Source organism: Perna viridis, chromosome 13, assembly GCF_037379345.1.
Source record: "Perna viridis isolate PV_CMFRI_1.1 ecotype Kerala chromosome 13, ASM3737934v1, whole genome shotgun sequence".
Lineage (NCBI taxonomy): Eukaryota > Metazoa > Mollusca > Bivalvia > Mytilida > Mytilidae > Perna > Perna viridis.
The window spans coordinates 16,982,346-17,005,302 of record NC_142457.1 but is presented as its reverse complement, the minus strand read 5'-3'; the positions used below and the strand labels follow the sequence as shown (position 1 = coordinate 17,005,302).

The 22,957-nt window shown below is 31.2% G+C and overlaps 1 protein-coding gene across 1 annotated transcript; it reads left to right on the top strand.

Moving 5' to 3' along the window:
• Positions 1–516: 516 nt before the first annotated feature.
• LOC148599770 (pejvakin-like) lies at positions 517–18,549 on the top strand. The gene is made up of 9 exons (XM_088557525.1): positions 517–659; positions 3,211–3,384; positions 4,459–4,700; positions 10,077–10,227; positions 12,346–12,532; positions 13,620–13,786; positions 14,933–15,046; positions 16,279–16,425; positions 17,649–18,549. The coding sequence occupies exons 2-9, from the start codon at positions 3,211–3,213 to the stop codon at positions 17,841–17,843; spliced, it is 1,377 nt and encodes a 458-aa protein (XP_088413651.1). The 5' UTR covers positions 517–659; the 3' UTR covers positions 17,844–18,549.
• Positions 18,550–22,957: the final 4,408 nt, after the last annotated feature.

Sequence of the window (22,957 nt, the reverse complement as noted above, 5' to 3'; positions counted from 1 at the left end):
CCAAATATTGTAACAAAATAATTTAATGATACTTCGGTGATAAAAATCCTTGTCCGAAGAGCCCGTATTTTTTTTTTTTTTTTCATATTAATTACGGAATGCAATCGATATTAATCGGTGAGTAGTTAAATATAAATTGTTTGAAATTAATCATCCAAAAATAACGATGTACTAACCGCAGCTACAATAATAAAATATTTGAATTTGAAGCCTACTGCTGTTCATTACTCCAATCGGACAGTAAACCAGTATGTCCTGTTGAAAGGTTACTTCCCTTTGCACAAAATTAAAAAAAATCAAAGTCGGGAATTATGAAAAAGGTCTAATCATCCCGATGGGGTTGTTGTCTCTTTGACATATACGCCATACCTATTCCCGCTATATTTTTTTTTAATTTTTTTTTCCAATTTCCAAAAACAATGAGTTAAACCAGTAAATGTGTTGATTTTTTTTTATTTTATTTTATTTCAACCCGGATTTTAACATAACAGGAACGAAATTTACACGTCAAGTTTTAGTGCGTATTTGAAAGTGAAAGTAGAACTTCCTCTCGTAAGCCGTACTTTCCACATGCCAAATATCTTAGATCTGGTTAACCTTAAATGTTGAGGAAGTGTTTCAGTCTTTTTCCTGGAGAAAAGCAAAGATAAACTCTAAATGTAAGTTTTACATGCAAAATACGTGTATAAAAAAGACAAGCACAGTCTCCCGAGCTGAACTCAATAAGTTATTTTTTTTATTCTTATTGTTTTACTTTATTTGATGAATGTAACTAACTTCTGAATATATCACAAAGTCAGTGGTTTATGCAGTGCATTAATGAAACCAAAGTTTTTTTTATACAATTTAATATGTTCAGATATCCAGATTACACTCCTTATGATTAAATATTTTTGCAGAAAGAAATTAATTCATAATAATTTACTCCTGTACACATACCTCTTTTTCAGACAAGAATATTTCATTGGTATAAGTAGTCCAGTTTAAATAAAAGGATGTGGTGTAAAAATTTATCATTTTATGACTTTGTTTATGGATCATGTGATTAGAAAACTTTGAATCCAAGATTTAAAATAAAATGAGGGCATATTTTCTAACAATAAAAAATTGTCATACTAAATTATAATAGAAAAATACACTGAACTGGAACCTTTGTTATAAGCACCGGTACCAGAACCATCAAATTCACACAAGTGCAATTGCGCAGGTTTTGTTATAATTCCTTTTGCTTTTGAGATTATTTTTTTAACTGTTAGCTACAGTGTCAGTGATTAAAGTTACTTAAGTTAATGCATTCCTTTAGGTCTATTAAAGCCATGAATTTCCTGGAGCTTAAATCAAGGACCAGATGTCAAGAACTGTAACTTTCAGTTCATCAGAGTTTTTTTTTTATTGTTGACATATTTTTTTCTTTATTCTATTTTTGACTAAGATCTTTATGATATTAATGTTGGGACTCTCTGCTAACCATAAAATTGTTGGTACATGTATTTCATTTCTTCTTTCTGTCTCTGTTGTTTACTTGAATCAATGTGTTGGTGCATTCTCATTGTGAAATGTTCTCCGTAATTTTGAACACCCTTTGTGACAACAGGCTGTAAGTTTTGATCTTTTTTTTTCTAATCATACCACATATCAATGTAAAATGACTTTGCTCTTTTATTATTCCGTGACTTGACCTTCTCAAATCATATTTTATTTTGAGTTACAGTCTATACTTCATTAAATAAAATGTTCCTAAATTGTGTGCTGCATTCAAGGTACATGAATATCCATTTATAAGATGTCAAGGTTTAATAATGTTAATATTTTCGATTGAACTCATTTTTTCTACATGTTATTTCTTGTGAAATCTTCAAGTACATTTTTGGCCCTGTGTTGTTTATTATCACACAATTTATTACTTTGTGATATCAAGTTCAAGTTCAGTCAAAATTTTCAACAAAAAGTTTATGAATGAAGCATGTTTTTGATGAATTTAAAATCTACATGTAGTACCCAGGTATATTTTAACAGATTATCTTTGTAACTTAAGGAGGTAGACCCAGGAAAAGCAAAATGATGTTAATTTTGTTTTCATTCCAGAGGCTTAAGGTGGTAGTCCTAGGGACATAACTCTCAAAATTAGTGATATGTTTGTAACATTTTCTATTTCACCAAAGCCTATCAAGCTTTTATGTGACACAGAATGAAATCAGTCCAAGTTACTTTGATGCTTATGTGATGTTGATGTAAAATGCTGAATATAATCATCCCAATGATTTGTAAGAGTTGTGTCTCTTACCCTGAGTCTACCCCCTTAACTAAATAGGATATTTTTTAATTAACACAACACTGAATAAAGATCAAGAATGCTGAGACTGTAGGAGGAGGGAAAAATAAGGTGAAAAAAATCAATAATGTAAACAGAATTAGACCCACCAACAAAAACTCAATATACATGTTTTTTTTTTTTTAATCAAGCACAGTAACTGGGTTTGACACTTCATTAGGTAGTCCACAGGACTATTTGATAGATGAATTAAGTGGTCCTCAGACTTGTTTTGTGGTCCTCTCCTTAGGACTAATAAAATTCAAGAATTAATTTAAGGCACGTGACTTAAAAGACGACCATTTTAAATTTCAATGTTGTCCTCCCTCAAATAGGGTAGGTACAGGACTACCAGACCACTGTAAGAATTGATTCCTGAGTATTTTTAAGTTTAAGTGTTTGCGAGAATCAGGAAAAATGGGAAAAATCAAAAACATGTATGTCAAAAACCCCACCAGTCTTACAATGTAATATCAATCAAGGATATTTTCTCATTTTGAAAAGACCATTATTTGATCTCTGCATCACTGGCTTTGCGCAGAATATTTTTCTCAATAGAAGGTTAGAAAATGAGGGTTTTGACAGAGTTATCTGCTCTTGAAATTTTCTTTTTCAGTACATTTTAGTGAAATTATAATTCAATGCACCAACATGATATGGAACATATTGTCTTTTTTCATTGATTTTGATGGTGCAAATAGTCAAAGTAATCTTAAAATACGGTATTTTTTTATACCATGTTTCAACCACTTCCTGATTCTTAGAGAGACTAACACTTAAGGAGGTAGACCTAGGTTAAGGGACATAATTCATGAAGTCAGTGATATGTTTGTATTATATTCAATTTCACCAAAGGCTATCCAATGTATTTTAACTCTAACAAAACACAATTTTTTCAGATGTTTCCTGCAGTATGCCACCAGTTTGCCAATGCCATGGGAAGACACACCCTAATTCCATCCTCCAGTCTAGATGAATCTACAAAAATTATACCCTTCAATGTGGTGGTGAAAAAAATTAAGAGAAAATGGATTTTCTTCCATAAAGTGGATCACGAAGTTTATGATTTTCCTGTAAGTGAATACTTTCATTCTTCCTCTCATCATGAGGGGTAAATATTTTTGGTAATTCTTTTTGTCTGTCCATCTGTTCATCGCACTTATGCACTTAAATATTATCTTAAATCTTCTCAACCTTTTGTCTATAGAATGAAGGTCAAATAGTATTTGAATTACACTATTCAGGAGTCATTGTCCTTTCCACATCAGAATTTAAGAAGGTAATGTTTAAGGGCACTAGGTTCATTCTTTTTCAAATGAAAGCTTGATATGCTTTAGGGAAATTGAATGTGATACAAACATATCAATGATTTCAAGAGTTATGTCCCTCACCCTAGGTCTACCTCCATAAGAAGGCAGTTGTATTGGTTGTTGTGTATAAATCTGTGACCACCAGTTTTTTATATTTTTGTCTGTCTGTTTGAAAAAAAAACTTTTTTGTAAATTTGTTGAATTTGTTAAATATTTCTTTTTTTACTTGAGAACCATGACTCTATCCTTAATCAGTATATATCCTGGGTTCATTCACAAGAACATTTTTAATAAAGGTGCCAGTAGAATTGAATGTTAAGGAGTTGGAGTTTTGGATACTATATAATAACTACTATCACTGATATGATGAAAGTTGGCATTATTATGACAGATCAAAACATGAAAAATCTAACTCCACTGAGAGTGCAAAACAGAAATCTCAGACACACAAAGGTAAGATTTGGAGTTTTCTAAGGAGGTTCTGTTGAGTTACCAGTAGATGACATCAAAATCTGACCTGAGGATGTCTGAGAGTTACAGTATTGCATTTTCTGGTGTTAAGATTCTTTTTCTCAATTTTAAGATTATTTTTGTTATTAGTATGCTAATTCAAAACACCCAACATGCCGAAATTCCTTTGAATTTACAAGATCTAAAACATTTTATTGCGACGTCACAAATATCTTGTGTTTTAATTATTTCACCATAGACGAGACAAGGAAATCTCACATGGCTAAAAATAGGGATAACCTTGTCTCATTAGTGAGAAAGCTATGGCCATAAATGATAAAAAAAATTATAAGAACCAAGAACATTTTAGAACCATTTCTTTTACAGCTGAATGATTTGCTTCAAGACAATGCTCTATTTGAGAGTAAACTTGAAGAAAACAAATTTTGTTCTTACAACCCAGAGAGTACTTACTCTCTGAGTGGGAAGTTTGGTACCAAAATAATGGAGGACTTGATGGATGCAACGCTCAGTGCCAGCGACAACGTAACGATAAGTGCCAAATTGGGAGAAATTGATCTTCAGCAAGTTGCTGATCAGAACAGCTTTATGTCAGAGCTTATTCAGAGGTATTGTTAGAATTATTCATGAAAAAGCATCATCTTGTTGGGACCCCCCTTTTTTTTTGCTTTAATCTACCGGAATTATTAGTGAAAAAATATTTTATGATGTGTTTGAAGAGGGAAACATACAAGAACAAGCATCACTTATGAGGATATAGATCTACCTTTTTTTAAACTTATTTGTTAGAATTTTTTGGGTGAATGGGTAGGGTTAAACTGTCAAGAATTTTAGTGACATAATTGATATGGGAATATTCATTTTTTTCTGATTTGTTCTTCCCAACTTATGAAAAAGCTAAAAAACAATTTTTTTTAAGCTGTAAATAGGTCAAAATGTGAAATTTTTCACTGTTTCACCTGGAACAACCAGTTAATTCCCTAATATAAACCACATAATCTAATTCATCTCATTTTTTTTTTAATTTCAACTATTTCTTTTTGAATAAACAAGCACAGTTTGATTACCACTCCAATATTGTAAACATGCTAAATCCTATTGCATTTTATCAGGATAAAATCTCTAGTGATAAGCTTCAGTGTATACTCAAAATTCCATGGCTTAAAAATATGTTTGTATTGGCAATATAACATCACAACAATGGTTTTAATAAATAATAAAGTAACTTTAATTAATATGATGAAGGTGAAATCTTTTAATGCTCCCAAAGAAACTTTAATTAAAAACAATTTTGATAATTTTTGTCTGCTCAATTTGATATATTATATTTATAACCTTCAAGTATAGTAAATTTTGTAATGATATATATTTATCCTATAGCATTATACTAATTGTCATGGTCTGATATGTCTTTTGGTTGAAATGTCTGGCATTCATAAAGAATTAGTTGTCATGATCCGAAATGTCTTGGGGTCGAATTGTCCGGCACTGGTTAACATTATGGTTCTGATAATTTGCGAAACGTCTTAAATGATATCATTACTTGTATTTAGTTCACCTCATTCTGTTTCATTTTGTATAGTTTAATTATGTTTTTGTTACAATTTAATTCATTTTATTGAATTGATTCATGTGGATTCCTTCTTTTATTTATAGATTATGTTCATTTCATTTTGATTCTTTTTCGTTTTGCAATTTTTATGACCCGAGAATTATGGGTAATATTGATTACGTAAACATCTTGGCACCATACTGCGGACTATAAGGCCAACCCTATCTTGGAAAAGCTATGATTCGATTTGTATTTAATTATCGAAAATATTTTTCGAGACTGGTTTGGCTCTCAATCGTACATGTACAAGTATACGCAAATTCAAGCTGCCATTAAGCTATTTTTTCAGCTCCTGAAAATGAAACTACAAACCGTATATTGATGCTTTTTCTTGCCATAAGTATACAGAACCAAGTTGATAATACAACCATAAATGCTTCCGCAGGGGAGCGTATTAAAGTCTTCCGATGAAAATAATAAGGTTACATTAAAAATAAATTTTACCGGTAGTTCTGAATGCGTTGAAGATGGTAAAGCATTTATTTGAACTATGATCTGAATTCATTTGTTTTCTGATTTCAACCAATTCAGTTGAAATACACAAGCATGAGCACAGCATTCTGACCACTCCTATATTGTAAACATGCTAAATCATATTCAATTTAATCAGAGTAGAATCTTTTGTAATAAGCCTCATAGTATTTTGCTCATCAAAATCCTATGGTTTAAAGATATTTTGGGTATGGCAATACAATAACATATTGATGTATTTAAGTTACAGTCTTTATAACAATCAGACAGGAGGTGATTCATGCAGGTCAAAATCCTACAGAATTCACTTTTATATCCAATTCAGAATCAGTTACAGACCACATAACCAGTCTTAGTTCATTTTTTGCACTTTAGAGTTGAACAATTATGTAGATTGTAAGTGAAATTTGCTCTTTGCAAGAGTTTTTATCCTTGCTATGGTTTGATTTGGTTTATTTTAGTGGGAGATGATGAATGTATTTTTTTTTAAATACAGATCTTAATATATAAAGGGCTATTGTTTCATAAAAATAAAGCACATGTAGACTGAAAAACTATCATTTTTTCGGTGGGCCTTAATTATACGCCATTAATTGCAGAGCTCCCATAGGTATTGTCTGTATTTTATATGGGCAGGTACTAAAGAAAATTGGTAGTTTTATCAATGGCAGTGGTGAAATTGCAATTGATCTTTTTTAAGAGACAGATTTCAAGTTGTCAAATTAAGGTCAGTATATGACCTACCTACAGTAAACCAATTTATTGTTTCAAAGTTTTTTATTATGACAAATTGAAGAAGGATTGGTAATTCAGACAGACAGACAGACAGACAGACAGACAGGCAGACAGACATGAGATTGAGATGCATTCCCCTAATTAGTTGTGAAAATAGTAGTATTCCACAAGGAATAAAACCATGAATTTTTAACTAGCCAGAAATATACTTGTCCAACACAAATTTTACTGGTCCCGCAGCGGCAGACCTGTGTTAATTCCATCTCAGTTGATGACCTAATTCAAAAGCAAACTTAAGGCTCATGAATCTTTTCCTACTCCCAAATGTTTTAAAATGATAGAAAAAGTGAGATCCATGTACAAGAATGCATTTCAACAAGTACAATGTGGTGCTGAAGGGGGGGATTCAGAGATTTTGAAAAAGGGGTTCCAGTCTATTGTTTGCTAATTTTTGCCCAAATTCTCTGTAAAATTAACCAAATTTTACTTTAGGAAATTCGCTGCTCTGTTTTAGAATAACACAGAGCTCAAAGGGTTGTGAAATCTTTAAAGATCTTTCTTGCTAGAACAATGTAAGTAGGGAAAAAAAGATGAGTCTATGTTTTCATATTTGAGATATAACATTTAAAATTATGGTGGGAAAAGGATTTCTCTAGATTTTTCATAGGTTTTGTCGTAGTAGGTTTTATCAATTAAAAACACTGAATAAATAACAAGGACTTTAAAAAAAAAGCTTCCAGATCAACATTTAAAGGCGTGTTTATGAAATTATGAAAAGAAAAGTGGGGATCACTGGGCATTAAATATTAATGCTAAGAAATAGATAAAACCAGAGGAGTCTGAAAATTTTACAAAAATGGCTGAACATGACCAGTGAAAATTCTGAAAAAGGAGGTGTCTGACCCCACGAAAGCTCTTTTTGGATCTCTCACTATACTGTAAATCACGAAATGTCTTGTGCCGCCTATTTTAAGACTTAAGCATTTATTCTACTTTTTCACAGTTTTAATTTATTATCTTTATTTAAATTGTAATAAAGTATTCTTTGAAGAAAATAATCATGACAGTTTTCACCTTTAGTTCATTTCTTATGTTACTTGAGTATATAGGGGCAACGCTTTCACTGTTCCTGTGTATAATGAAGTTTTGGGGCCAGCGGCAGCCTGCCCTGTGGTGTGAGGATTTCCTCATCGTTCATTGAAGACCAATGGGTGGCCTTGGGCTGACATTTTCATCCCGGTTGGGTTGCTGTCTCCTTGACATATCCACTATACCTATAGGGTATGTAAGTCTTGTTCTGGTTTCATTTCCTTTACTGGAATTTCCGACATGGAATGTATTGAGACCGAAGACCGGTCTGCAATTAATTGTTTGCTTCCAGGTACTCGAAACGCTGTATAACAATGCAAAATCTTCTATTTTATGTTTTTTCTGAATACCTCTTTCACGTAGAAATATAGATATATGCCATTTCTATCGATATTTTTACACATAAAGATGTTTTGCCCTTAACACTGAACTCAATGCTCTCTAAATGACTTATCTCCATGCTTTTGAATGGTAGACTAGGACCCATTCTCATGAAATCAAGGGGTCACATGACAAGACTTACATACCCTATTATTGTTATATTGTTTTTGCTTTACTGGTCTTACCCCAAAGATAACATGGTCACAGAAAATTCACACTGTTAAAGTATCAATACATGTACTTGTAATATTAAAGAAGTATATCTGACAGAAGGACAATGGTACGGCTTAAAATTAAAGGATTTTTAGAATTTTAATAAATGTACTTGTAATATCAGAGACATATATGTTGAAAGGACAATGGTCTGACTGATATTTTTAAGCCATAAGATTTAGAGAAGCTCAATACATGTACTTATAATGTTATAGACATATTTGTTAAATGGACAATTGTCTGATTTAACCACCATTTTTAAATACATTATTGTGACATAATGCTGACAAATCAAACTGTGACATCTCTTCATCGTATAAGCATTGATTACCTGTTAAACCTTCCAGATTAGTTGGGGAAGACTCCAACAGTATCAATGAAATATTTAGAATCTCTCACATAAAAATGTAAGATTTGTGAAAGGTTTTTGGTTGAAATTGCTACTTTTCTGTGAAAAATACTAAATAGTTAAATTTTATTCTTAAAAAATTCCCACATGTGACGGTGTCAATTGGGGAAAACCTCCAACATGAACTGTTCAAAAGGTTGAAAGGTATGGCATTGTCTTATTAAACTTCCATTATGAAAAGGAGTAGCAATACTGAGAATACAAGGGAGCGGAAATGACTGGACAAAACACCTCCTTAACAACTCAAGGGATTTTGATGAAATTTTATAGAAAGATTGGGCATCATATGTAGATGTACATGAAATGATGTTGTCACTGTCAGTGGAATCCAAACAAATATAACTGAACTTAGGAATTATATGTCATTAAATTGCATTTGAAACATGGGTATTCTCTTTGTGAGCTTGCTCTCAGTATTTCTAGTTGATTGATTTTACCTTACCTGCTTAAACAGTTTGGCTAAGATTAAGATTAGTATTTGCAACCCTTTGGTTATAAATTGGGTTAATGCACATGGGTGGCCTTGAGCTGACATTTGTCAGCCTGGTGGGGTTGTTGTCTCTTTCACATATTCACTATATCCATTTTTGTTATACATGTATCTTATGTGAAGTTATTATTGTAAAATGGTGGCAAGGAGATAATCCAACTTAACATCGTAAATTTCTTATTCTTAAGTACAAGTTAATGTAATGAATTTTATGGATTTTTCAAATGAAGTTACCTTGCCACAACAGACAAAGGTTGGTATTGATTGTGAAGTTTGAACTTTAGCCCAAATTAAACAGTTCAAAGGGAAGCTTATTTAGTAAACTGAATCTAAATAATCTAACAAAAAATAGACCTATTTGTTCCATTCAAAATCTAACAACAGTCCTTTCTACTTTCTGTTCAGATGACCTTTCAGAATTATAGGATTTTTACCTGTAAATAATGCTTCCACAATAATGAAAGCTGAAATCTGATTGGCTGATCATTAAGGTAATCTGAACAGAAAGTAGAATGGAGTGTTAGATTTCACATGCAGTGACTGAATGGAGCATTCCATCAGGAGGTTTAATTTTAATTTTGTAGGAGGGTAAATTTTGAACATCCTTTGATTAAACAGATCAGAAAGGACGATAAAAACATTCTGTGTGTAATAAGGGGAGTTGTATCCACTTCAGACAGGGCTGAAATAAAAAGAACAGACAAAAAGAGTGAAGATATACACATTGGAGAAAAGGTATGTTATGGCATCAAGTGGTACATTTTTATGAGGAAGGAAGAACTTTGAAGAATACAAATACTTATAGTTATAAGTAATGTTTGAAATGCAAAAATAGACTGCCAAGATTAGGTACTTTAGTTCAGTGAAACCTGTCTACATGGAACCCTGAAATATCCAAAATTACTTTATGAAGCCCCTTTACATCAATTTCACTGTATTTTGAACCTTGGTAAACCAAACACCTGTCTAAACTAAACACCTGTCTAAAACAATCCAATTCCAAAGTGTAAATGGGGTTTGGTGTAGATAGGTTTCACTGCATATTAAAGAAACAAGAAACTTTCCATTTGTGAAAATTACAGTACCTGAACTGATCTGTCATTTGTCATCAATTATTGATCACATACTTACCCATCATCGATCTGTCTAATTGATACATCAAAAGTTGTGACAACTTGCTTTTTGCATCACTTGACTCCCTTAATGATCCATAAAACAGATTAATTTGGGTTTTTTTGGGGTTTTTTTGGTGGTTTACACAGGTGTCATAGAAAAATATATACTTTGAAGCAAATTAAGATACATTTCTTGTTTTTAACAAAATACAAAACTTTGTAAGAGACTCAATGTTCAAACTAGACAGATCCTATATTATGACCATGGCCACACAGAGTAAGTTTTATCCCACTAAAGATTTGTTTTCAATGCAATGTTACAGTTCCTTAACCGATCTGTACAAACAGTAATTGCAATCGGTTATTGATCACCCATCAGTTTCCAATCAGTCATCGATCTGTCAGACCTATCAGTTAAACCGGTTATCGCATCATGTGACCACTGGGTAGTAAATGTATTTTATGGATACCGTTGTTTCGTTTGTCAATCTTTACATTAACTATACTGAACAAAAACTTTACATTAACTATACTGAACAAAATCTTTACATTAACTATACTGAACGAAAACTTTACATTAACTATACTGAACGAAAACTTTACATTAACTATACTGAGCAAAATCTTTACATTAACTATACTGAACGAAAACTTTACATTAACTATACTGAACAAAATCTTTACATTAACTATACTGAACAAAAACGACTTAAACATCAATTTATTAAAACTTTTATTACTTTTATTTTACATTTCTTTTATTTTCAACAAAATACTATATGTGGATTTAATATATTGAATTTAAGATAAATTTTATATGGTATTATATTCGTTCCAATGATAATGAATCGATCATCTGTCATCAATCCATCAGCGATCAATCAATCATGGGTCATCAGTCCATCAAATAGATGCACAGATCAGTTCAATAACTGTAAACTTTTTATGATAACAGATAGAACAGAAAGTTCTCTGCATCAGAAATGGATGGCTTGAAATATATTTTAAAAGTTCTCTATCAAATCATCTAAATTAACATTTAAAAGAGTAATTTCTCTTTATTTTAAAGTTTGTAATACATTTCATTCTTAAAATTTCAGTAAAGTACAAACTTACAGTCATTTTTAGAAAACATGAGTTGGTCTCTTATGGATGAGCATTGTTTTGGATACAAAATTAGGTATTAAACACCCACTGCCTGAGTTTTCTAATTTTAATCAAAAATTTAGACAGACTTATTCTATAAATGTATTTTTGTTCTTCATTGAAATTTAGATAAGTCCTTCATCCAGAATTTTAGAAATAAAATAAGTGTAGCCAAAGAAGATGGCTTCAATTAAATCTATCTGTACCAATTTGTAAGTATGATTCTGTGTAAGAATCAGGCAATAAGTAGCACATCATTATTTTCTATTTGATCTGTGTTGCCTCATATAAATTCTATTCATACTTTCGACTGCTTAAAACGTGGAAAAATGTGGGCAAACTGTCCTGCCTTTTTCCCCATAGTGCATTGGAACTACGTTTGAGCTATCTATACCTTAAATAGGCAAACTTTAAAAACACTTTAATAGTTAATCCTGGATATTATGAAGTATAAATACTTGGATAAAGCAATTAATCCTTTATATTTTTCTTCATATGCCACATCTTATATACATTTTGCCTGATTCTTAGACAGAGAAGTACTTAAATCTTCACAAGATGTACAACTGAAACAAAATGATTGTCCTTTTAGATGACATCTGAAGATTGTAGTATTTCTGAAGATGGATCAGAAAACAAAACAAGGGATATAAGTTTAGAGAAGGGAACAGCTTTAGCTTATAAAATATGGGAGCTCAAGATTGATACTAACTCAGGAAAGATTACTCCAATGATGACGGCTGGGTCTACTGGTGGATTTAAAAGTTCTAGTATGGATGGTTAGTATGGGAGTAAAAATGTGATGTATTGTTAATCAAACTCGAGCTGAAAATGTTCAAATACAAAATTCTACAAAGAAAGTAAAAAAAAAATTGCCTATTGACATTCATGAATACAAAATTACCAATCATATAAATATATTGCAAATTTCAATATGCTGTACACATGTTTCAAAGAGAAGCCTCTCATCAGCAGCATTAGATTCAAATATATAGGAAGATCTAAATCTAAATATTGATTGTTTACAAGAGTAATCAAGGGAACCAAGGTTATAGCGGTAATCAAAAGAATGTAATCCAGGGACAAAGACCAGATATTGAAAACAGACATACACAACAAAGAACATAAAGTAACTAAAATCGTACATACAAAGTAACAAAAGCAAATGAGCAACTCGGACTCCACTAAGAACTGGAAAACTATGACCCGTTGAATAAATCAGTTTTCATGGTTCAGATGGATACACCATAACGATCCATGAGTTCATGATGACGGCTATAAAACTTCTGTGAAATACAAGAAATACTCAAAATTAACTATGAAGAAGTAACATATGTAGCATTAAAAATGACAGCACAAAAAGATTCTGATTGCACACCTTGTTTTATTTTTTTTTGTGTTTAAGTGGCAGTCTCTGTAAGAATCAGGCAGTGGGTGAAACATGGAATGAAAAAAACCACCATTTTGAAAGTCAAATTTGACTATTTGCACCATCAGAATAAAAGATTTTCCATAACATTTTGGAAAATTGAGTTATAATTTCATTGATATGCACTGAAAATAAACATTTCAATGGCAAACAACTCTGTCAAAAACTCATTTTTCTAACATTCTATTGAAAAATTTCTGAGCAAAACCAGTGATGCTGAGATCAAATGATGTTCTTTCAAAATAGAGAAAGCATCATTGAGTGAAATTGTATTGTCAGATCGGTGGGGTTTTTGACTTTCATGTTTCTGATTTTTTTTCCATTTTGCCTGATTCTTACAAAGATTAACACTTATAATAATATTTGTTCTCTATTAATTGTTTTATATTTCTTTTTTAAGGTATTGCGTTATCTTTTTTTTTTTTTTTAATTTTCAGTATTAGATGGAGCTTCAGCTGAAGATGACATCCACCCTGAATTAGCTGAGTATGAAGGGCAACTCCAGCCCATATTAGAGCTCACAGAGACAGACAAACAACAACTTCAGGAGTCACTCCTAAAACTGATGATGTGCCATAGTGATGTTATACTGCTGTCTCAACTAGTAAGATTAAAAGCCTTCTAGTAATCGGAATTTCAGTACCAGTCCATGTAACATTCAGACACTGCCTATGATAGAGGTCATTCATGGTATAGAAAAAAAAGACCCAAACAAACAATGCTTTTTTTAGTCTACATGTGCTATATTTTTAAGTGACAATATTCCCCAATGTATATAGATCTGCATTTTTTTTTAGAAAACTATACATTCATTTCCCACTAAAATCAACCAAATCTAACTTATCAAGAATTGTAACTTGCAATGTATCAATTTCATACACAATAAATGTAACTTTTATCTCGAAAGTACAACAACTGAATGATAAACTGACTAGTTATGTGGTATGTTGATATTTCTGAATCAGAAATAAAAGAAGTTTTTGACATGTATGAGTCACCTCATGCCTGATTTTTATAAAGACTGTTTGAAATACTTTTAAAAGTCCTTTTTATGGGGGTATAATTACTTTCTGCAGAAATAGTTAGGGGTACTGTGAGATTACTATTGTTGGTGGGGTACCAATTTTGTGGTTTTTGTGGGTTGGTTGAACCATGGAATTTGGTTCCCAACGATGAGGACATTCCCAATGATGTGTATACTGAAAACCTCAAAACAAATTCAAGAATCCTCGAATTTGTGTTTCCTCCCTAATCCACGAAAATTTGAATCCACAAATTAAAGTACTTTCACAGTATATATACATTTTAGGAATCACCCTATCTGTTCGTTGGTTTTATCTTGGGATTTTAACGAAATTTTATGAGGATTGTTTTTGTTCAATACTTACCAAGGGAGATCAGTCATCACTTTTTTGTCAGAATTACTGTGAAAGTACTTTAATATGTGGATACCAATTTACGTGGATTTTTGAATTCGTGATTATGAGGTTTTGAGTATACACATCAATGGAATTCTCTTGGAAACTAAAATTTTGTGGTTTGTTTACCCAGGAAAATTGGTACCGCACAAATAATAGGATTTTCACAGTACTATGATATACTGCTCTTTGTCAGTTCACTTTGGTAAGCATCTCATTTCAATGCAGTGTCGAATATACATTAACCCGTAAAACGGACAATTGAAAATCTTTAAAAGAAAACATTTATGCATGTGTAAAACTTTATGTGACATTTTCTCTTCCTTTTTCAGATAAAAGAAGCAGAGCTTGGTATGTTAAATCGGAACAGAGAATCAGTCGATAAGCTGCTAGTTAATGGAGAGTTTGTTTGGGCTTTATTGTCCACTTGTGGAGTCATCACTAAAGTATTATTACTATATCTCAAACAAAAGTTGTTTTTTTCTTTTTTGGTTTTTGTTTTGGTTTTTTGGGGTTTTTTTGGTTTTTTTGTTCTTGTTTTTTCTAAGGGGTTGCATACCATATATAGGAATCACCCCATCTTTCTCTCTGTCTTCTGTTGGGGATATTTAAGAGTCACCCCATCTGTCTGTCCATCTGTCCATCTGTCCGTCTATCCATCCATCCGTCCATTCATCCATCTGTCTGTTTGCCTGTAAAATGTTCCTGTTAGAAGACTCCCAAGGGAGAACATTGAACTTACGGGTTATTAATTTAACTGTATTTGAAGCTTCACTTTGTGATCAAGCTAACAGTATTTCTAGTTACGTATGGTTCCATCTAATAATCATGCAGGGGAATTCTTCACATATTTGATGTTGAATCTTACAAGTAACTTTAAAGTTAACGCTTTCCTGTAAATCTTGTATAAACGTACGGCCCACTTAAAATGGGGTATGTTGTAATCACTTTGTCCATCTTTCTGTTTGTAGTGTCTGTCTGAATTTTGTCACAATTATCTTGGCTTTCATGGATGGATTGATTTCAAGTTTTGTATATGGCTTCATTTTGTTTGGGCATATATTGTAAGCAATTTGTGTGTTGTTTGATATAAACTACCTGTTTTGTAGGAATTTGCCATTTTTAACTATATGGAATGATAGAGAAAATTTTTGTCACAAAAATCTCAACTCCCAGGCCTAGGGAAGGGATTTAAAAAGAAAAAAATTTAAAATGAGGCAAACGTCATAAGAAATTTTGGTTGCTTTCCAATATCAACTTCCTGTATGAGTGGGGGTATACCTAGCACAGCAACGCATGCAACTTCATGTTGCTTTTCATTTACATTGCTTTTTCTAATGAAATACAAAACATGAATTTATTATCTTGAATCCAAAGGAAATTTACATTAGCATTGCATTAGATTTATTGAAAAATGTAGTGATTTTTTTTTTTAATTTACAAGAATTAATCATTCCTTATTCTTAGTATGGAAACCATGATCAGATAATTCAACTGTCATGGCCTGGGCTATCAGCCATCACTCAGGAAGAAGTTATATATCCATCAAATGGTTGCATAGAATGGTTCAGGGACTGTAAACCCAAATATTACAAACATCTTCATCGCTTAAATCATTTTGTTCATTCAAAACATTGTCATATATATGCACCAGTAATTTTGGGTTTTTCTTTAACAGGACAATAAAGTGACATTGGATGGCGAGATTAGCCCATTATTCACGGCCGTTGGTCACGTGATTGATGCTATGACAGAGGTTGACAGCCAGGATTTAGAGAAAATATGTCAATGTTCAGAGCTACAGAGAATAGCACTTTCAAAGATAGTAAGTCAAATGTGGTGTGATTTTAAATTATATATTAAATATAAATATATTAAATTATTTATTTGTAATTTTAAGAATCAGGCAAAATGTGTTGAAGGTGTTTCACATGAAAAAAACAGAGATCTGACTGCATTATCCAAGTATTAATACCTCATAACCTCCAGAAATAACAATGAAAGTGATTGTATAGTTTGCCTTTTCAAGATATTGATAGGTCAAATTTAGTTGAAATGCACTATGGAAAAATGGCAGGAAAATTACCTTGCATTTATCCCTATATAGGCAGTCAAAAAATATCTATATGTCCTGGATGCTTCATGATAAATTTAAATAAATTAATTTGAGATAAATACTGTAATCTGATTGGATAAAATATTTTTGTTATATCTCAGTGGATAAAAAAAAAATATTGACATGCCCCTATTCAGTTAAATTCAGAGCTAATTTTCTCATGTTTAATGATAAAAATATGTTAAAAAATTAATTTATAAGAATTGGCTATGATAAAAATTTTGCCTATTGAAAAATAAAATAAAAATCCCATGTGCATATTTTGTTTATTGTACTTTGTGCAATAAACAATGTGCACATGGAAAATTTATGTTATTTTTCAATAGACAAAATTTTTATTATTGCCAATTCTTGATAGCTTTTCAGTATTTTTCTAGATGTATGAATATATTTGAGGCTAAATACCAAATTGAGGAAAATGATGTTCTGCTTTTTGCCTGATTCTAACACAGAACAATAATTTAAACTTTGTATATTAATTTTTTTATGCCTCTGGTGCCTATTAGTTATTTTGAAGATCAATGATTGAAGTTAGTATAAAGAGTGACCTAACATTTATCCCTTAGAATATCATAGCATTGTAATGTAAAACCTGGTGCTTTGAGACATTCTGTGCCTTCATTGTTTTGTAAATATATGCATTGTCTACTTTTCCAAGAGACGTTACAAACCCCATTTTGACATTTTTTTACTTGAAAAATATGTGTAAATTTTGGATTTTAGATATTTTTGTTGGGTCAAACTCACTTGGCTTCCAGACATTTCAATACTTAGTTCTAAAATAGGAATGTTTTTATACTAGATTTCACAATTAGGATTCATTTCATTACAAATATTCCCTGCCGATTTCAACAGTTTTCAATTCTTTGTTTGTATTGTAAATTATTATCTATAAAAAGATCTTAATTTTTCTTTTATCTTTTTTTCTGTAGCTCAGATCATCAATTACCAGTAAGATGCCAATAGCCTTGGAATCAGACATGCTTTCAGCATTAGAATTTCCTTCCGATACTCTCCTGACAGAATTAGATTTTACCATCTGTAAAGATCAAAACACGATTCTTCCACCAAAAACATCAACAAAGAATGAAGAGTGTCTTTTTTGTATTGTTAGTTGTCTCTGTTAGAATTTCTTATCAAATTTCAATGAACATATGTTAAGGCCAACCAAAATAACTCATTATGTTCTCAGACCCTTCCTCATCCATTCATTGAACAGTTGTTTAGGCAAAGCAAAATAACTCCTTGTGTTCTCACACCCTTCCTCATCCATTCATTGAACAGTTGTTTAGGCCAACTAGAATAACTTAATGGTTCTCAGGCCAGGCCTAGTACAGATTGGTCCGATTACTTTCAATATAATTGATTAAACTACAATAACTTTGTCAAATGCATGATTAAATTAAATTAATGATTATTGCATTTCTGATAGTAATTGATTAAATTAATGATTACATTAGTAAGTAATCATGATTGCATCTGATTACAATGAATTTGCAAATTATCCTGAATTAATTGAAAGGTTTAGATTATTCTGTTCATGTCATATATCTTTTTATAAGGCCATAAATTCTTTGAATTTAACGGTAATATTATTTTTTTAAAGTATAGTAGAACATCAATCTTCACCAATTTATTAAAGCACTTAGATGTATAATATATAGTTCAATAAAACAACAGTTTTGCCCTTAGGGATATTCGAATATAAATGCAAATGAAAATAGCCATAATACCCTTGTGTTTTACTTTTGTACTTCTTATAAATTTCATTAAAACAATTGTTTTATAGCTCTTACAAACATCTTTTTTTTTTCATTAAATAATGAAATTTTCTACTTGTTACATTTTGTAATATCTTCAAACAAAAAAAAAGAAAAAAACAAATGAAAAATTTACACAAAGAAGCATTGCATAATTATCAATCATTTTACTCTTTTTTTGTTGTTTAAATAATACATTATCCATAGATAAGATTTGAGAATTTAATATTTTCATTGTAATCATAAAGTCATCAAAATCACAGGGTATTTTGAAAAGTAATTGATTAAATTAAATTACATGTAATCAGATTTTTGGCTGATTAATGATTACAATGATTACTTGAAGAAATAAAATCAATTACAGCTGATGAAAGATTACAATGACAACTACTCCATCTCTGAGGCCTAGTCCCTCATCCTTTTTGGTGGTGCTTCATTTCTCATTGTATTGCTCTATAAATAACATTAAAACAAAAATGCACCTACCATTGCAATTTTTCTGGTTTTTATCAAAGTAAAAATCATCTGCATCACTTTTTTTAGGCAATGAAAAAGTTTAAATGCCTTCCTAGATCTAACCACTGGCATTGATTTCACAAAAAGTGTAAACTTGATAGTAAGTAATGGCGTCACAATCTAAAATAACATTGTAACATCAAAATTTACTATCAATTTCACACTTTCTAATTTTTGTGAAATTGACACCTGGACCACCATGGATCTGCCACTGACATGGGTTCTCTTTCTTATAGATCATAAATATATGAGCATACATCTTATTATTTTGAATCTCTATGTTTTAAAATCCCAGCCCTACAAGTGATTTGTTGCCCATTTGTTCATCTGTCTGTCTGTTGCACTTTTGTTCATGTAGGTTAAAATTTTAAAAACTCTTAACCAAACCTTTCCAGTATGACTTCATATTATGGGTAAGAAAAATTTATGTCGGGTTTGATTATAGTGTACATACAATGTGTATTTCATTTACCATTAAAATGCTATGTCCCTTCTTTACTTAGAAAAGTGTAGTGACCAACAAATGATGATCCTTGTTTTTTTTTACATTTGAGTACTGCAAAAGTTCTATTGTTTGTAGGGTACCAGTTTTGATGGTTTCGTGGGTAGGCCAAACCACGAAATTTTGTTACCAACGAAAAGGAGATTCCCATTGATTTGTATACTGAAAACCTAAAAACCACTAACTTATGTTTCTTTCCTAATCCACGAAAAATTGGTTTCCACGAATAAAAGTACTTTCACAGTCAGTATCTCATAGTCAATTTAAATGGAACAATCATAGGTAATTTAATAATGTGCTAAGTTTCGATCAACACATTTATAATTTCAACTACTATTAAAGTACTATTGTGTGTAGGGTACCAATTGTGATGGTTTTGTGGGTAGGCCAAACCACGAAATTTGGTTAATGAAAAGGAGAATCCCATTAATGTGAATACTGAAAACCTCGAAACCACAAACTTGTATTTCTTTCCAAATCCACGAAAATTGGTATCCACAAATTTAAGTATTTTCACTGCATCTACTTAGCTATCATAAGGAACTAGCAGATAATGTCTGGTAACTTATATTTCATACAAATAGAATTAAAGACGTATTAAATTCTGGACATTTTAGGCATTTACTAGATATACTGAATTTGGAGTTCCTACACTGACCTTAATTTTCAAATTATTTACAAACTTAGTTGAGGGAAAAACAACACAAATTTTCCCCTGAGGACATTTGAATTTAGTGGTTTGACAATCTTTATGACTCATGTTTATTGTAATGTGGAATTCCATGATTATTAGATCAACTTTATAGTTCTTGAATACAAGTCGTTGCAAGAATTAGACAAAAATCTTAAATATGTATGTCAAAAACCCACCAATCTGATATTACAGGGTGTTTCAGTGAAGTTTTAACTGAATTTACCATAAGGATTTTATTCCTTGATTTTGATAGAACAAATTATCAAATTACATCGTTAAAATGGTAGGTTATTTCATTCTTTGTTTCACTCATTACTCAATTCTGACACCAAAGTTTAAGATGTAGGGAAATTTGGTGCAAGTTTGTTTTTTATATGTAAATATTTTTTACAATTTACTATTTTGGGTTGTTAATTAAGTTCAACTTTTGCCATGCAATAAATTATACTTGATCCTTTTTTGTGCAATATTTCTGGTTGTATTCTTTGCTGTTGTATGTTTGCTTGCTAATTCTGTCTCATATCGATTTCTTATGACAAGGAAAATGAATATCGCATCTTTCAGCATTGTAATACTAAAATGGCATTTTAAGTAACGCATTTAATTATAAAATACATTTAAAGAGTCTACAACTTATACTGAAGGGACCATTACAACGTACATTAATTGGAATTATTTACAGATTGCTAAAGTTATGGCCATTTTAGGCTATTTAAGGAGGTAGACTTAGGGTAAGGGACACAACTCTAACAAATCATTGAAACGTTTGTATTCAGCATTTGACATCAATCTCATGTAAGCATCAAAGTAACATGGATTGATTTCATTCTATTTCAGATGAAAGCTTGAAAGGCATTGGTGAAATTGAATATGATACAAACATATCACTGATTTCATGAGTTATGTCCCTTACCCTAGGTCAACCTTCGTAATTTAAATTTTAATTGATATTAGAAATTTTGAATAAATAGTTCAGCTATAGAAAATGATTACAGAAACTGTGTCAATTGAAATGAAAACTATTTGTGATGGGTTTTCAGCTCATTAAAGGTCTATTATTTTGGAGTCTTTTGTCTTGCCATAGTCTCAAAATGTCACAATTATATCTAAGATATTTTTTATGTATTGCTTACCTTGAACAGTATTAAATAGGGAAATTATGTTATACTAAGTCCCTGTTATAAATAATGTTCAATTGGATTGCAACACCATCAAAACAAGTTATTTTATTTCATGACTTAACATAAAGGTTGGGAGAATCTGAACTTAAATTGTAATGTTTGTTGTTGTAAGAAATTACAGAAGTCTTACATTATAACTCAAGGATTTTCAAATATCTCCAATTTTGATAGGATTTAAATTTTGCAATATGAGATAATTGTGATTGACTATCTTGATTGGAGAAATCTGATAATCCATGCACTCACTTTTTTGTGAAAAGCAATATACATGTATATACTGTTTATTTTGCCTCTAAACATGCTACTGTTATGCAATAATATATATATGAAGCAGTGGTATTATTATATGCAATGACCGCTTAAATGCTTATCAGTTTGATTAAGAAACATTTTTACTTTATACCTGTATTTTAATTAAAAGTTTACAATTTTGTTTATAAATAAATTCACACAGACGTTTTACTAATATACATTGTATTCACAGAATAGTTATTCATTTATTGTTATTTTATCTTTTTTTCATGTCATATCAAAACTGGTTACAGGGGCAGATCCAGAGATCAAGCCTTTTATTAAAATCTCAATTTTGCCAAACATTTAAACAAAATAAAGACACCCCTTTGTATCCTTGACTCCCAAATTTTGGGTCATTCTCCCTCTTTGAGAAAGTCTCCCACATGGGAAAAACAAATCTCCCTATTTCACAAATTCTCCTCCCCAAAATTGTCCTTTTTTTTTTTTGGTGAAAAAGGTTGTCACACTAAATCTCCCTCATAGAAAAGCTGAAAAGAGGGAGGCCTCCCTCTTTGAGCAGTTATACCATACCAGTATACTTCTGTCTAGCAATGTGAACATATAAAGTTATATCTCCCCTTTGTCATTTTTCTCAGCTAAAATTTAAAGATCATTCATGAAATCACTCGAAAACATCATTTATCGGTGTCTTGAAAAGTATCATCGAAATATGTATTTTAAATGAGCAAATAAGTTTTAGATATGATATTGAAATACAAACTTTTGACATAAAAAATGAATAGCAAAATTACATGTGTATTTTTAAAAGCCCTTTCAAGGGAGATAACTGGTGGGAAAATGTTCTATAGAAATGTAATGGAAAATTCTGTTGTTTGAAAATGATATGCAAGACTCTGTTTGGTTTACCCAGGTTCAAAATACATTTTTAATTATATGTTGGGACTTCAAAAGTGTCAGCTTTAAACAGGTTTTCAGATTATTCATGGTTTAGTTAAGACCGGTTTCTCTGTATCATTTATGTCCTTTTTATTAAATGACCACAAAAATTTACAAACACATGCTGTCACTTAATGAGGTAGATCTAGGGTAAGGGAAACAACTCTTAAAAATCACTGGAACGTTTGTATTCAGCATTTTACATCAATCTTAAGTAAGCATCTAATAAACTTGGATTCATTTTATTCTGCTTCAAATGAAAGCTTGAGAGGCTTAGGTGAAATTGTGTACGATGCAAACATATCACTGATTTCATGAGTTATGTCCCTTACCCTAGGTCTTCCTTCTTAATGCACATTGCAGTAAATGCATATGGGCAGTGTTGATTATTAAGTGC

Excerpts from the sequence above, each read along its gene's own strand:
- LOC148599770 (XM_088557525.1), top strand. The coding sequence starts at position 3,211 with ATGTTTCCTGCAGTATGCCACCAGTTTGCCAATGCCATGGGAAGACAC. Across the intron at positions 3,385-4,458 it reads ACGAAGTTTATGATTTTCCT|CTGAATGATTTGCTTCAAGA; the intron begins GTAAGTGAATAC and ends TTTCTTTTACAG. Across the intron at positions 4,701-10,076 it reads ATGTCAGAGCTTATTCAGAG|GAGGGTAAATTTTGAACATC; the intron begins GTATTGTTAGAA and ends TTAATTTTGTAG.